This window comes from Capricornis sumatraensis, chromosome 1 (assembly GCF_032405125.1).
Source record: "Capricornis sumatraensis isolate serow.1 chromosome 1, serow.2, whole genome shotgun sequence".
Lineage (NCBI taxonomy): Eukaryota > Metazoa > Chordata > Mammalia > Artiodactyla > Bovidae > Capricornis > Capricornis sumatraensis.
Genome location: NC_091069.1, coordinates 177036405 through 177051731, shown reverse-complemented (window position 1 = coordinate 177051731; position 15327 = coordinate 177036405). Strand labels below are relative to the sequence as shown.

The following is a 15327-nucleotide window of genomic DNA, read 5'->3' as shown; positions in this document are numbered from 1 at the left end:
CTTGTTCAGTCCACCCAGTGAATTTCTTGTGTAATATTGTTGGCTTACCTTCTGCTTGAGTACTTCCTGTGGTTAAAGCATTTTGTTACCTATGGCAACATTCAGTTATTGGAGAAGATCTGTTAGAATTTGTATTGGGCTGAAATCTTATTCCCTGGAATATCCATTAGTTCTGGACTTTCTTTTTTAGCAACAGAATGATTTGTTTCCTTGTCTGTAGATTGAATATCCTCAGTTCTCATGACAGTTTCCCAGATGCTTTATAGTCATAATTAGCCCTTCTAGATATCCTCCCTAGGGTATTAGTATTTCTGTTTAAAAATAGAAGCCGGGCTGGTTAGAGTACATGTCATTAATTTTTATCTTGATCTGGATATATCCCCTCATATTGGCAGGGGATGTTAGTCTATTTTCAAACATTCATGTGAGCATTTATTTGCTATGTGACATAGAATAAGTTACTGTAACCACATTGATGATGTTTGATGTAATTGTATAGCTGAAGTGAATTCTACTTAGGATTACTGATATCAAATGAAGAGCCATCTATATGCAAGGACTTTATATATGACTATTAATAATGTGTCTAAGAGGTTTTTGTAATAGGTGATTCTTTTTGACTAAAACCAAACTTAGAATCAGCTACTTCTTCCTACTACCTACAAGCCTTTCCTAATCTGTGAAGCCAGCCCTTTATCTTGTTCTTACATACTGGGGAGTTAATAATGTTTTGACTTATTTATGTAAGTAAGCCCTTTTTGAGCAGTCATTATTTGGATAACACATGCGGAATCAGAAGGGGGAAGCTATCTAACCTAACTATAGCAGCATGAGAGTATTCTTTCATAACTGAAATAAGAATGTATACTTGCCTTGTTGGGCTTTCCTTGTGACTCAGCTGGTAAAGGATCCGCCTGCAATGTGGGAGACCTGGGTTTGATCCCTGGGTTGGGAAGATCCTCTGGAAAGGGAAAGGCTACCCACTCCAGTATTCTGTCCTGGAGAGTTCCATGGACTGTATATGTATAGTCCATGGGGTCTCAGAGTTGGACACAACTGAGCGGCTCTTACTTTCACTTTTCACTTTCACTTGCCTTGTTAGTGGAGAGTTAGGAAACATGAGAATGTATTAAAGCACCTTTATAGATAAAGACATTTTTAATCCATTTTGGAGTCTATTTAAAATGTAAATTATAGCTATTCTCTGGCAGAAACACATATCAGGTGGGATAGGCAATTTTTTAAAAATTCATTAAACTAGGAAGCAACTCATAATTTTCAAATGACTGCCTACAGATGAGAGTAAACACAAGTGTTTGGTCACTAGTGAGTAATTTTGTGTGTTCTCTCTATTTGTCCTCTTAACCTCGAAAGTCACTGATTTTGTAAACCTAGAGGAAGTTAACAGTAACTCAGAACTCTGATCTCTACTTTCTGTTTCTAGAAATATGCAAGGAGATTGTCCTGGCACTTGGGGAACAGACTCTTCATGTAAGCTGGTATCGTCACAGGATAAAAATGTGAAACTTAGCGTGAACAATGTGCTGAAGGAGATAAGAATTTTTAACGTCTTTGGAGTTATTAAGGGCTTTGAAGAACTAGGTAAAGATCCTTGGGGACTTTTTGTTTGGTTTTCCTCACTAAAGATGTGGCTAGAGGGAGCGAGGGCAGGAGGGCTGACTGGGCTTAGTTTCTTGAAATGCTAAACCATATCTGTCCTAAAGTGAACTAAAGTTCAAGTGCCAGCTTTAGTAGGAGGTAATAACAGCCTAGAAAGTTAACTTCTTGAACTGACTATTGTGCCTAGGAAATCTCTTTTTAAGTTATTAAATAGACCAGAGGTAAGCAAATTTCTTCTTAAGGGAGCAAATGATAAACATGTTGTAGGCCAAACAGTCTCCATTGCAACTCTTCAACTCTGCCACTGCAGCATGAACTCAGCCATGGACAATATTAATGAATGGGCACACAGGCTGTAGTTTGCCCCTATATCTGTTTGCTATCAAACAGTCATATATCATTTGGTAAGGAAAGCCCTTGGACTTCAGTGCTTACTAGACAGTTAGCGAGCACAAATAAGTAGGCAGTGAGTAACCTTAATTAGTAATGTAGAAAAAAGAGATTAGTATTATCATATGAATGTTTAATCCCTGGAGTCCTAAGTCAGATCTGAAGTAAGGATCTCTTACCCTTACTACATATACTACATTTTTTACCCTTCTACTAATGTGCTTATTCTAGACTTCACTATTAGAAAACAGTTTAAAAGCTGTTTGAATAATTTATCTTTTTTTTTTTTTAATTAAGATCGCTATATTATAGTAGGGGCCCAGAGGGATGCCTGGGGTCCTGGAGCTGCAAAGTCCAGTGTAGGAACAAGTCTGCTATTGACACTTGCCCGGATACTTTCCGATATGGTCTTAAAAGGTAGAGTGCAAATTTTGAGAACTTGAGCATCTATGTACTGTGCTTCTAAATGTTATAATGTGCTTTGCTCACTTTTACCTATGTTGTTATGGTTCACTTGTGCTGGGCCCTAGGATCCAAAGATTCAAGAATGTGATGGGGGTTTGTATGTGTGGGTGGGTGGATATAAGAGTGGCAAGTACCACGGGAGAAAGGCTTAAAAGTAAGCCTTTGTTACATAAACATTCCTTAAAGTTTATTTTATTTATTTATTTTTGGCTGTGCTGGGTCTTCATTGCTGCACAGGCTTTCTCTATTTGAAACGAGTGGGGGCTACTCTTTGTTGAAGTGTGTAGACTTCTTATTGCCGTGGCTTCTCTTGTTGCAAAGCATAGGCCCTAGGACTTGGGGCTTCAGCAGCCACAGCAAATGAGCTCAGTAGTTGCAGCTCCTGGGCACTAGATCGCGGGCTCAATAGTTGTAGCACACAAGCTTAGCTGCTCTGCGGCATGTGGGAGCTTCCTAGACCAGAGATTGAACCCGAATCTTCTGCATTGGCAGGCGGATTCTTTACCACTGAGCCAACAGGGAATCCCTAGACCCTGAATTCTTAAGTACAAAGTAGGTTGTCTTTTGTTGTATCTGCCTTTGACTTTGAAACAGTTTTCTGTGCAGTGTCTTCATCGCACTGGGAATCATGAGTTTCCCTGAGACCCTGAAAAGCATTGTATTGGGCCCTAAATTCTCTTTGACATATCCAGAATGATACCGCAAATCTAACATGGTCCCTAAGGAATCTGTTTGAAAGCAAGCAGTGTCATTCCTCTGCACTATGTTTTATAGTTTGATTATAGAATGATAATATATAACTTTATAAATAAATAAAATATTCTGTATTTGATTTGTAAGTATATTATATAGTATATGTGTATGTAAGAAAGGCTCACTTTCAAGCCTTTGTCATATGGTACTCGCCACTCTTTTATATCGACCCACCCACACATGCAAACCCCCATCACAGTCTTGAATCTTTGGGTCCTAGGGCAAGTTGCAGTGCTTAACTCATATACAAAAGTAAGTTAATGCAGAAAAAGATGTACCCGGGGGAGGGGGTGGAGTGGAGTGGAGAGTAGTGGCCCATAAAAGCCCCAAAGGAGCTATCATTAATTTCTCTGAAAACTCCCTCTTTCCTAAACTTAAATTTGTGAGTTTTAATTCTATCTCAAATATTTGTTTTTAAAGTAATCTGGTATTTTAAGTTACTTCTAGGCAAATCGTTTTCAAAGAAGATACTTTGGTTGTGATTTCAAATAGCTCTTGGTCTGGAAGTTATGGGACTCAAAGAATGGAATGTAGAAGTGAGGTCTAGTAAGCTGGTCCCTACTGTGTACTTAAGGTCTTATTTGCAAATGATCTATTACTTTTAACATTTATTTCTATTTCTTCTTTTGGTTCTTTTCACTTGGGGCCTCAAAAGGAAAAGAAATAGTTTTGAATCTGTAGTCTGTAACCTGAAATTTCTGATGCATCTTAAGTCAGTTACCAACTTGTAACCTTTCCCAAGATAGAACTAACTTTTTGTTGTCTCTTAGGTCAGTTTAAACCCAGCAGAAGCATTGTCTTTGCCAGCTGGAGTGGTGGAGACTTTGGAGCTGTTGGTGCCACTGAATGGCTAGAGGTATTATCTATATCTCATCCATGCCCAGAATGGGCCTCCCACTTGTAATTGCTTATCTTCCGAAAACCATACTCTTTTAGATTTGTTGTATCATTTTTTACCTTTGTATATTTAGTTTCAATAAAATCCAGACTTAAACAGAAATCCCTAATAGTAGCTCTGTCGGTGATAACTGGATTAATACATACTAGTACATTCGTATTTTTCCTTTTCCAGGGATACCTTTCCTCATTGCATTTAAAGGCTTTCACTTATATTAATCTGGATAAAGCTGTTGTTGGTAAGTGTCTTCTTTAGTATCTTTTAATGATAAATTTATAAACTACTTATAATATAGAAGAAAGCTTTCTAAAGCAGTACTTGTTGTTTTTTACAGTCTACACTGGACATAGCCAGATCAAAAGATTGACATAGCTTTCTCTTAAATAATACATTAAGTTATATGGGTGTGGAATGCCTTGCCTAGAGCAGTGGTTCTTTACGTGGTCCCAGATCAGCAGCAGCAGGATCACTTGGGAACGTGAGAAATGCAAAATTTCAAGCCCTACCCTAGACCTTTTGAACCAGAATCTGGACCATACCATCCAGCAAACTGTTCTAAGTGCTCTGGGTGATTATGATGCACTAAAGTTTGAGAACCATTAGTTACCTACTTTGGACCAGGAGGAAATAAACCATACCAATAGAATGGTACTTCTGGAGACTGATTCACAACTTGCTAGATTGTGGCTTCATGGGTAGAAATATAAGACAATCAAACTTCTGAAAGAGTCTGGTGTTACTGAAAATACAGATGTAGCCAGTGGATGAAGTGGAAAGTAATGAAATGTCTATTTGGGGAAGAAAAAGGAAGGAGTTACAATTAAACTAAATTTTATTAGTCATTATTGCTATTTTACCTTTGCAACAAAATGTATTGAATATAACAAGCTTGTTGTAGCTACTAGATGACCGCCCTAACATGGGTGAACCAAAAAGTTACAAAAATGCAAATCGTTAATATTAAATATGCAAACTCAAGGACTAAGAGCTTCAGTTGAATGAAATTTGGTGTTTAGCAGTCACTCCAGAGCTTGACTCCTCAACCACTTTTTTGTCTACTTCATAAAGAGGGATAGTTGTTGTATATGCCATCAATCTAGGTTATTGTCCTCCTGTTTGCCAAGTAGTTTTAGCTGTAGAAGTAGTAGTGTGCAAACTGCTTGACTAAAGGAGGAGCAATGTTAATCTCTTTGCAGGTACTACCAATTTCAAAGTTTCTGCCAGCCCACTGTTGTATTCACTTATTGAGAAAATCATGAAAGATGTGAGTATATCCTTGGTCATGAAAGTGTAATGAAAGTTAGACAAAATATTAGGATGACAAACATTTATATTGAACTGTAGGTGTCTATGAGAGTTGTCTAGAGTCAGAATGTTAAGGATGGGTTCAGTTCAGTTCAGTCGCTCAGTCATGTCCTACTCTTTGCGACCCCATGAATCGCAGCACACCAGGCCTCCCTGTCCATCACCAACTCCCGGAGTTCACTCAGACTCATGTCCATCGAGTCAGTGATGCCATCCAGCCATCTCATCCTCTGCCGTCCCCTTCTCCTCCTGCCCCCAATCCCTCCCAGCATCAGAGTCTTTTCCAATGAGTCAGCTCTTCGCATGAGGTGGCCAAAGTACTGGAGTTTCAGCTTTAGCATCATTCCTTCCAAAGAAATCCCAGGGCTCGTCTCCTTCAGAATGGATTAAATGAACTTAGACCATACCTGAGACTTAAATAAGAAAGCCAGATGAAATACTCATTGAATAAAAACAGACATATGAATGACTATAGTTTTGAATGAGCAGGGAAAAAACATATTGGAGTGATTAAAGCTGGAGACGAAAAAGGGTCAGGGAACTTGACCTTGATTCCATGGGAAACTGGGGAGTTACTATAGGGTCTCCCAGCAGGGCAGTAATGTGTTTGCAGATTAGGCTGGCAGTAGTATAAAATGTGTTGGGAGGAAGAAACTAGAAAGAAGATAGTAGGCAGAACATAAAGGCTAATAAGCACTGTTAAAACTGGGTGAAGCCCCCTTTAAAATGTTACAAAGGAAAACTTTTTATCTCATAACTAAAAAAACTAACAGCACAAGCCTAGAAGGAATAACTTCAGAAATTATGGATTAACTGTTTAAAGAAATTTTTTTCAAGATGATATAATGAAAAATTTAATGTTTTAAATAAATGTTTATAGAGAAAAATGTTAGTGACTAGTCGGAATGAATAAATCCAGAAAGGTTCATTTTAATCATAATTTATTTTACAGGTGAAACATCCACTTACTGGGCTGTCTCTGTATCGGGACAGCAACTGGATCAGCAAAGTGTAAGTTGAGAAAGGTGAATGAATAGCTAACAGGAAAGCAGGGTCACTCAATAAATAGCACCTACTATGTCCATTTGAGGTTTTTTTTTTTTTTTTTTAAAACCAGGATGCCCTTTTATTAGTTTATAATGAAAAAATAAGTATCCCCAAAGATGAAGTATTCCAGATCCTTAGTCTTTTCCTATAGGAGACCTAACCTAATCTCAGGCTGTGTGGTAAACACAAGCATAGCAAGAAGAACCAACTCAGAGGCTTCCAAATGGCATGGCTATAAGCTGTCTGTGAAAGTGAAGTTGCTCCGTCATGTCTGACTTTGCACTCCCCCCATCCATGGGATTCTCCAGGCAAGAATACTGGAGTGGGTTGCCATTTCCTTCTCCAGGGCATTCGAGGTTTAAACATAACCTAGCATTGAGTTTACCTGTACCTGGAAAGATTCAGTTTAAGAATTTACTTGAGGGTAGGATAGGGGTGCATGTAGCATAGTCTGTTCTTTAGAAAACTTTCTAGACACTTTTTGGCTCTTCTTGTAGGAAGAAACTTTCTTTGGATAATGCTGCTTTCCCTTTCCTTGCGTATTCTGGAATCCCAGCAGTCTCTTTCTGTTTTTGTGAGGTAAGTCTGAAGAATGGTACAGCACTATATCTTAGATCTTCTTTGGTCAGTTTTGAGACCAAGTTTCTTAGAATGCTTAGTATGTATTGAGAAATTATACATGTGCAGTTACTGTAATCTTCCTTATTGTCAGTCTTAACATAGAGTTTTACTCTCAGCTTAGTTAGCATTTGAGTTTATTTGCTAAAACTTCTTCAGTTTTATATAATGACTTTTAGTAACAAGGCTGTCTATTGGAGAGTGCAAGTACAGAATATTTCCTTCAAACAAAGTTCTACTGGATAATGCTGTTCTTGATGCCTGTTGAAATATAATTGTAGATGTTTGTCCCAAGATGTTAGTTAGTCTCTTAGGCAGGGATTATAGATAAAAGCACACACACAAAAAAAAGGCAAGCTTTTTAAGGGACAGAACTTTGAACTGACCAAGTTGTTGGAAAACCAAGATTGGCTTGGTACAAGAGCCAATTAGAAGACACTGAAATCCAGGCAGACTGAAAATGAAGGCCTCTGTCTTGGAGTTGAAAAACTAGCTCTGTAGCAGGCTCTTGCAAGGTGTGAAGAGATACCAGAGTTCTTAACAGGGGTTCAGGGTAGAAACTGCTGACTTTGGCATCAAATTGTTGACCCAGTAGAGGCCAGGTCCTTACTAGACTTCTTCTCACTGGGTGTTTTAGCCTGGGATTAGGACACAAAAAGTGAGGAAGTGATGAAAGGTGTGGATTTAGAGATTAACATAGCTGGAATTCCCCTGAATGGTATTGAAATATTAGGTCATGATGTCTATTTAGTACCCTAGGAGGAACTGAGTGTCAGGTCCCAGGGTTGAGGAAATTTATGGATGATCTCTGTTGACCTTCAGAAGTCTTTTTTTTTTTAAGTTGTTCAGAGGTATAGGTAATACCTATACAAATAACATACATACCTATACAGATGTATATGTGACACATACAGATAAGCATGTACAGTCTGAAAGTTAAGGACTGAGGTCAAACCAAAGGACTGCCAATGAGATTGTCACCAAGGACAGTGGTAGAGTTGAAGAAATAGTTACCAAAGTTGTCCAGTGAAAGTAGAGAGTTCTTGTGAGTGTCTCGTCAGAAAGGTAGCATGAATGGATGAAAGGTAGCATGAATGCATGATGGGAAAGAAGGTAAATTTTTGGCTAAAAGTAACACTTTATATTGAAAGTACATTTCAGGCATGCTCTCCTCTTCTCTCATGCCAAACTTCTCAGGGAGACAAGAACAAGGATATAACCTGTTCTGGCTACAGATCCATTCAGGGTCTGTGATGTGATAAACAGGGATTCAGTACAGCTTAGGAGAAAGTAAAATCATTCCAGGAGTAGGTTAGGTTGAGAGGAACAAGCAAAAGCTGTATCTTCTGAAAGTAGTGGACAGGAGATAAAGTTGGAGAAGGAATATATTAGAAGCAAAGGAAGAATTATAGTTACTGTTACCTTGATGGGGGAAACTAGAATGTGAAGCTCCTCGTCTTATAACCCACCTTTGTTTCCCAGGACACAGATTACCCTTATTTAGACACTCCCATGGACACCTATGAGACATTGAACAGAGAAGTTCCTCAGCTGAACAGAGTGGCACGTGCAGCAGCAGAAGTGGCTGGTCAGCTTGTGATGAAACTTACCCATGGTGTCGAGCTGGACCTGAACTATGAAATGTATAATGACGAAATACTTCGTTTTGTGAAGGAAATGAACCTATTCAGAGCAGACATAAGGGTAAGCACTAATTAAATCAGGTTCCTACTGGTAAAGTATCAAACAGTCTGAAGAATACTGTTTAGCTATTCCTGGGGAACAGGACAGGTAGCCAAAGTATGTTTTAAAGTGCACTGAAGTATAATTTTGCGTAGAATCCACAATTCACTTGAGAGGAAGCTCAGAGACTGCAGTACATAGGACAGACCACAGCAGGTGTTTCAGAATCTACAACAGTGTTACCTCATTCATCTGAAACAATTCTCTCACTCACGTATTCCTAGCACCTCATAAAGAGGCTGGATGTAAACCATATGAAGATCTCAACTATGAACTTTTAAGTTTGGGCCACAAATAGTTTTCAGAGATCACATGGGTGGAGAGAGGAACATAGCCAGTGGGTTTATTTAGTGTTGATCCTTTTTGTCGAATATTCAAAGTTTTGATAAAACCAAATTAATATTAATGAGTGGCTTTTGTAGTACCAGAAGGCAATTCAACAGATCCCTTAAATAAAGTAAATCACTGATAACCGAATCTTAATTATAAGGATTGACTTTCTTGAAACTTGAAACTAATTGTAACTGATCAGAAACTGGGACGTAAGAATGGATAATAGTACTATTTGCTGAGCTTAAATATGAGTACGTTACTTAGCTTATAGAGCCTGGAACCTTGTATACGATATGTTTATATCTGGCTTTTGCTGACTTGAGCTTGTTTGTGAGTCTCGCCCCCTTTTATCAGAATCATTTCAGTTACTACACCTAAATTTAGACAGGTATGTAGAATAACACCCTTAGAAATATAACGTCTAATAGTGACTTTCATGTCTTTCTGTTTCAGGATATGGGTCTGAATATGCAGTGGCTGTATTCTGCTCGTGGAGACTTCTTCCGTGCTACATCTAGACTAACTACGGATTATAAGAATGCTGAGAAAACAGACAGATCTGTGATGAGGGAAATCAATGACCGTATCATGAAAGTACGTAATCCTTAGAAAAAGAGGAAGTCAAGTTTGTTCATTTCTAATTGGTAAATCTTGTGTTTCTAAAAAGTAGATTTTATAATTCTAGGAGCCTGGAATCCTTTCCCGCTTTAGAATTCAGCACAAATTTTAAAAAAGATCTAAAGCTATATAAACTATAAACTAAAGCTATATAAACTAAGTAAACTGAAAATACAGAAGACATTTGACCTAGTATTAGTTTTTTTAGGCTCTAAAATCATTTTAAAGAAAGGATCAGTAATGATTTTCATCTGCCATTTTCTCTGTATTTCTGTTTAATTCAGCCCTTAGCTGTTTTATTGTAGTGGAAACTTCCATATGGAGGCTCCAACCAAAAAAGAAACAAAAAACAACCCAGTGCAGTTAGAATTTACAAAGGAATTGACAGCTTTCCTTACAGTTTTAACATTAGAAGGTTAGTAGCTTGGTTCTCAACATTCTTAAAATTCAGGGAAATTTAAACATGCAAGTGAGAATGATGGTGGCTTTACTATACCAGGTCGTTTTCTCACGGCAAAAGCTGTAGCATTGTGTAAGGTCTATGTTTTGTTTCCGTAGGTGGAATATCACCTCCTCTCACCCTATGTGTCTCCAAGAGAGTTTCCTTTCCGACACATCTTCTGGGGCTCTGGCTCTCACACTCTGTCAGCTTTACTGGAGCACTTGAAGCTGCGTAAGAAACTTAATGGTGCTTTTAATCAAACACTGTTGGAAAACCAGTTGGCTCTGGCAACTTGGACTATTCAGGGAGCTGCAAATGCCCTCTCTGGGGACATCTGGGACATTGACAACGAATTTTAAATGTGACACCCGAAACTTAATACGAGAACATCAGGGTAGTGTGGTTTCTAGACTTATATTGGTTATGCTAAATTTTCAGTAGGGCTAAAAAACTAATATTAAAAATCTACCCAGTCTTGGTACTACTAGATGTTGGTCTTTAGGCAGCAGCTTTTAATACAGGGTAGGTACTTGCATTTCTAGTTAAATTGAATAATTTTTTAAAATGTTCACAGTAGAATATTTTCTGTGATTATCTCTAGACTTTTTAGTGCTTTGTAATGGTAACTGCCTCTTTCCTGTCATAGTTCTGAAAAAGTCAGAACCAGTTATGTGAACTATGGGTCTAAATCCTAAGGACGTGGGCTGGTTATCTTTTGAGCTGGAGGAGGAAGGTGGCTTAGAGTGATCTTCCATCTTCATTTGATGCTAGACAGACACCAGGCTGTAAGGCTTTACTCTCCACGTGGGGTCTCTGCCTTCTGTAAGGATTTAGCTGGTTTCCACCTCTGAAAGTGGAACAGTTCACTTTCAGAAGAGATGGGACATGTTTTCTTGCCAATGAGGTCTGAAATAGAGGGCCTTCAGCTGCATAAAACGAGGTTCAACTATTTTATCACAGGAGTAAGGCCTTAATGTGGCAACCTCAAGATTATCTATGAAAAGAGGAGACCAGAAAGCCAAAGACCTAGTATATTTTATTTTCCTCTATCCCTTGTCCCATAAATCTTTGTTAGTTTTTTGTTTTCACTTATTCCAAGGTATTTTGAAAGAGAACCAGGTTTTAGGTGTTTAATTTCAAACTCAATTTATCAGACTTTAGAGAACACAATGCCAAATTTTGGCCAAAGTGTTAATTTTTTGGAAAAGTTTCCTGTCATTTTGGCACTGAGATATTTATTGTTTATTTATCAGTGACAGAGTTCACTATAAATGGTGGTTTTTTTTAATAGAAGATAATTATCGGAAGCAGTGCCTTCCATAATTATGACAGTTATACTGTCGTTTTGTTTTTTTTTTTTTTAATAAAAGCAGCATCTGCTAATAAAACCCAACAGATACTGGAAGTTTTGCACTTGTGGTCAACACTTAAGGGTGTTAAAAAATAACCGCAAGCCAAATAAAATTATAAACCTCAGTCTTGAGAATTAAATTTAATTAGTGGTTGCTAATCAAGTTAAACTTCTATTTAGCTAACCAGATAAAACTGGCAGTTCTACTAAATGCAGTGAATTGTGACCAAGTTATAAATTAATGTCACTTAAAAGCTGTGGTTGTATTCATACATGCAAAATTTTACAGTTCAATTTCTCTAAGATGTAACTTCAATTTGAATTTTGCAAAATTTCCAGTACCTTTGTCACAAACCTAACTCACATTATCGGGAGCAGTGTCTTCCATAATGTATAAAGAACATGGTAGTTTTTGCCTACCACAGTGTCTGTATCGGAGACAGTGATCTCCATATGTTACACTAAGGGTGTACGTAATTATCGGGAACAGTGTTTCCCATAATTTTCTTCATGCAATGACATCTTCAAAGCTTGAAGATCGTTAGTATCTAACATGTATTCCCAGCTCCCTATAATTCTCTATCTTTTAGTTTTAGTTGCAGAAACATTTTGTGGTCATTAGCATTTGGTGGCTAACTTCAACCACTGTAAAATAAAACTACTTCCTTCAAGGTTCTTTGTTTTTAAACCTAATGTGTTTTGTTATGTTTGTGGTCTCTCCGGGCCTTCTGTTAGGCAGGATAGTAGCATACATTTATAATGTTTGCTGTTTCCAGGTGAATTTAACTTTATCCCCTTATTTGCATGTTATCTCCTATAAACGTAGTTCACACAAGTTTGAATCCAGAATTAACCTTTTAGCTTAAAGCAGTAGAAACTTGTACCAGAGTTTGGGGGGAGGGGCAACTGCAGGGTTGAGGGAGGTAAAGTTTGCTAAAAGGTCTTTGATCATGTCTCCCCAACCATCAGTATTTGGTGGTTATAAGTTAAACGTAGACATGAACAAGTAAGTTTGAGACCACATCAGTTAGGACTTTTTTTTCTACTCACCCATTTTTATTATAAACCTGATAATCAGCTGTTTGTTCTAAGGCAGTTCAATACTGTCAGCTAAAAAAAAAGTTCATAGGGTAATCTTAAGATTCTTAACTTTAGTGTCATTTATGTAAATTAAAATAGATCTAGATTAATATAGCCTCACTGATTTGTTTGACTATTCAGTCTGTTTCAGTCTTCCAGTGTTTTATCTTGAACTGATACTTAGTGTGAGTGAAAAGGTCAGAGTTGGGATTCCTGGTTTGAGTATCATGCTTTGTCATTTTAATGAAAATTCAGTGACTTCAAGGCATATTATGAATAACGGGTATACATTTTACAGCAGTAAGTTTCTTCAGAAAATTTTTCTGTAGTTAGGATTAAGTTATTTGCAATCAAACAAGTCATTATGTGGTAAGGGGCTTAATATTCCTGGAAGAAATGGATATCTGACTAATGCCAACCAGCTGGTCAGATTTTTTCCGGTTTTAGATGTCACATGTATTTTGAAGGTAAAAGGATAAAATGAGGGAGCTTTGTCATGATTCACTGTTCTAGAACTTGCATGACCTTTATTGTGTTTCCTCTGGAATGTTGTTGAAATCTTAGTTTACTAAAAATAGTGTATTAGCCAGTTTACTGCTCAGCTGTATGTTTGTGAACAAGTGATATGCCCTTAAAATTGTATACAGTCTGATATGTGCAACAATGTGGAGATTCCTCAAATGATTTAATAAAATGCTTGAACACTGAGTTGTCGTTTTAATAGATTTCACTTAGGTTCCCAGTAAAACTGAGCGGAAAGTACAGAGTTCCCATATACTCCCTGCCTGCACACTATCCCCATCCCAGTTTCTTTGATTAGCAATACTCTGAGAGTGCCCCACCCCCACCAAGTACATTTGTTATAGTCAGGGACTCTATCTTGACACATCATTATCCTCCAAAGTCCATAGTTTACATTAAGATTCACTCTTGGTGGTTTACATTCTATGGGTTTGGACAAATGTATAATGATATATTTACTGTTATAGTACAATACAGGATAATGTTACTGCCCTTAGTATCCTGTTCTACCTCGTCAGCTTCCCTTCCCAGTAACCTCTGGCAACCACTGATAATTTTTAGCGTTTCCATAGTTTTGCCTCTTCCAGAATGGCATGTATTGGGTTGGCCAAAAAGTTCATTCAGGTTTTTCCATTACATCTTAGGGAATCATACGGTTCATTCAATGTAGCTTTTTCAGATTGGCTTATTTCAGTTAGTAATATGCATTTAAGCTTCCTCTGTCTTTTCATAGCTTGATAGCTTGTTTATTTTTAGTGCTGAATAATATTCCATTGTCTGATGTAACAGTTTATTTCTCCATTCACCTACCAAAGAACATCTTTGTTGCTTCTAAATTTGGGCCATTATGAATAAAGACATGAACAGGCGTTTATGTGGACATTGAGTTTTCAGTTCATTTGGGTAAATATCAAGGAATGCAATTGCTGGATCATATGATAAGAGTATCTTTTTGTAAGAAACTTCTAAAATGTCTTCCAAAGTCACTGTGGCATTTTGCATTCCCACTAGCAGAGAATGAGAGTTCCCGTTACGCCACATCCTAGGCAGCATTTGGTGGTGTCAAGTGTTTTGGATTTTGGCCATTCTAGTAGGTATGTAGTGGTGTTTCATTTTAATTTGTATTTCCCAAATCCTGAGACGTTGAGCATCTTTTCATGGTTTTATTTACCAAGTGTATGTCTTTGGTGAAGTGTCCAGATTTTTTGCTCCTAATTTAAGCAGGTTGTTTGTTCTCTTATTGTTGAGTTTTAAGATTTTTTTTCTTTTGGTGTATTTTAGATAACAGTGCTTTATCAGATATGAGTTTTACAAATATTTTTCCCCCAGTTTGTGGTTGTCTTTTTATTCTCTTGAAAGTATCTTTGCAGAGCAAAAGTTTTTAATTTTAATGACATCCAGTTTATCAGTTATTTCTTCCATGTATCACCAAACCCATCTAGATTTTCCCCTATGTTATCTTCTTGGAGTTTTATAGTTTTCCATATAAAGGATTTTTGTAAAGAATATATGGTTTGTTCATTTTTTTACATATGGATGTCCATTTGGTCATTGGTTTTCATTAAGAACACTCTAACAGGTCACATCATTTGCAAGTATTTTTTCCCATTCTGTAGGTTGTCTTTTTGTTTTAGATTAATTTTCAAATATATACAAACAACTCATACAACTCAAAATCATCAAACAAACAACCCAATCAAAAAAATGCACAGAAGATCTAAATAGACATTTCTCTGAATAAGACATACAGATGGCCAAAAGGTGCATGAAATGATGGTCAACATCGCTGATTATTAGAGAAGTGCAAATCAAAACAATGGGGTATCACCTCACATCAGTCAGAATGGTCATCATCAAAAAGTCTACAAATAATAAATGCTGGAGAGGGTATGAAGAAAAGGGAACCCTCCTAGACTGTTGGTGGGAATGTAAATTGGTGCAGCCACTGTGGAGACTACTACAGAGGTTCTTTTCAAAACTAAAAACAGCAATTCCACTCCCAGTCATATATCCAGGGAAAAAATACAATTCAAAAAGATATCTATCTATCTATATGCACCCCAGTGTTTACAGCCACACTAATTACAGTAGCCAAGACATGGAAGCAACCTACATGTCCATCAACAGATGAATGGATAACAC

At 37.4% G+C, this 15327-nt stretch overlaps 1 protein-coding gene across 1 annotated transcript in view; it reads left to right on the top strand.

Annotated features, from left to right (window-relative positions):
• TFRC (transferrin receptor) overlaps positions 1-13355 on the top strand; it is a 31072-nt gene extending 17717 nt beyond the window's left edge. Inside the window, exons 10-19 of the mRNA XM_068981413.1 lie at positions 1445-1602; positions 2308-2427; positions 3999-4084; positions 4301-4364; positions 5323-5390; positions 6384-6442; positions 6976-7057; positions 8579-8800; positions 9626-9766; positions 10349-13355. Of these exons, the coding sequence (XP_068837514.1) occupies positions 1445-1602; positions 2308-2427; positions 3999-4084; positions 4301-4364; positions 5323-5390; positions 6384-6442; positions 6976-7057; positions 8579-8800; positions 9626-9766; positions 10349-10591 (1243 nt within the window). The 3' untranslated portion in view covers positions 10592-13355. The remainder of the gene's footprint in view (positions 1-1444; positions 1603-2307; positions 2428-3998; positions 4085-4300; positions 4365-5322; positions 5391-6383; positions 6443-6975; positions 7058-8578; positions 8801-9625; positions 9767-10348) is intronic.
• The last annotated feature ends 1972 nt before the right edge of the window (positions 13356-15327 follow it).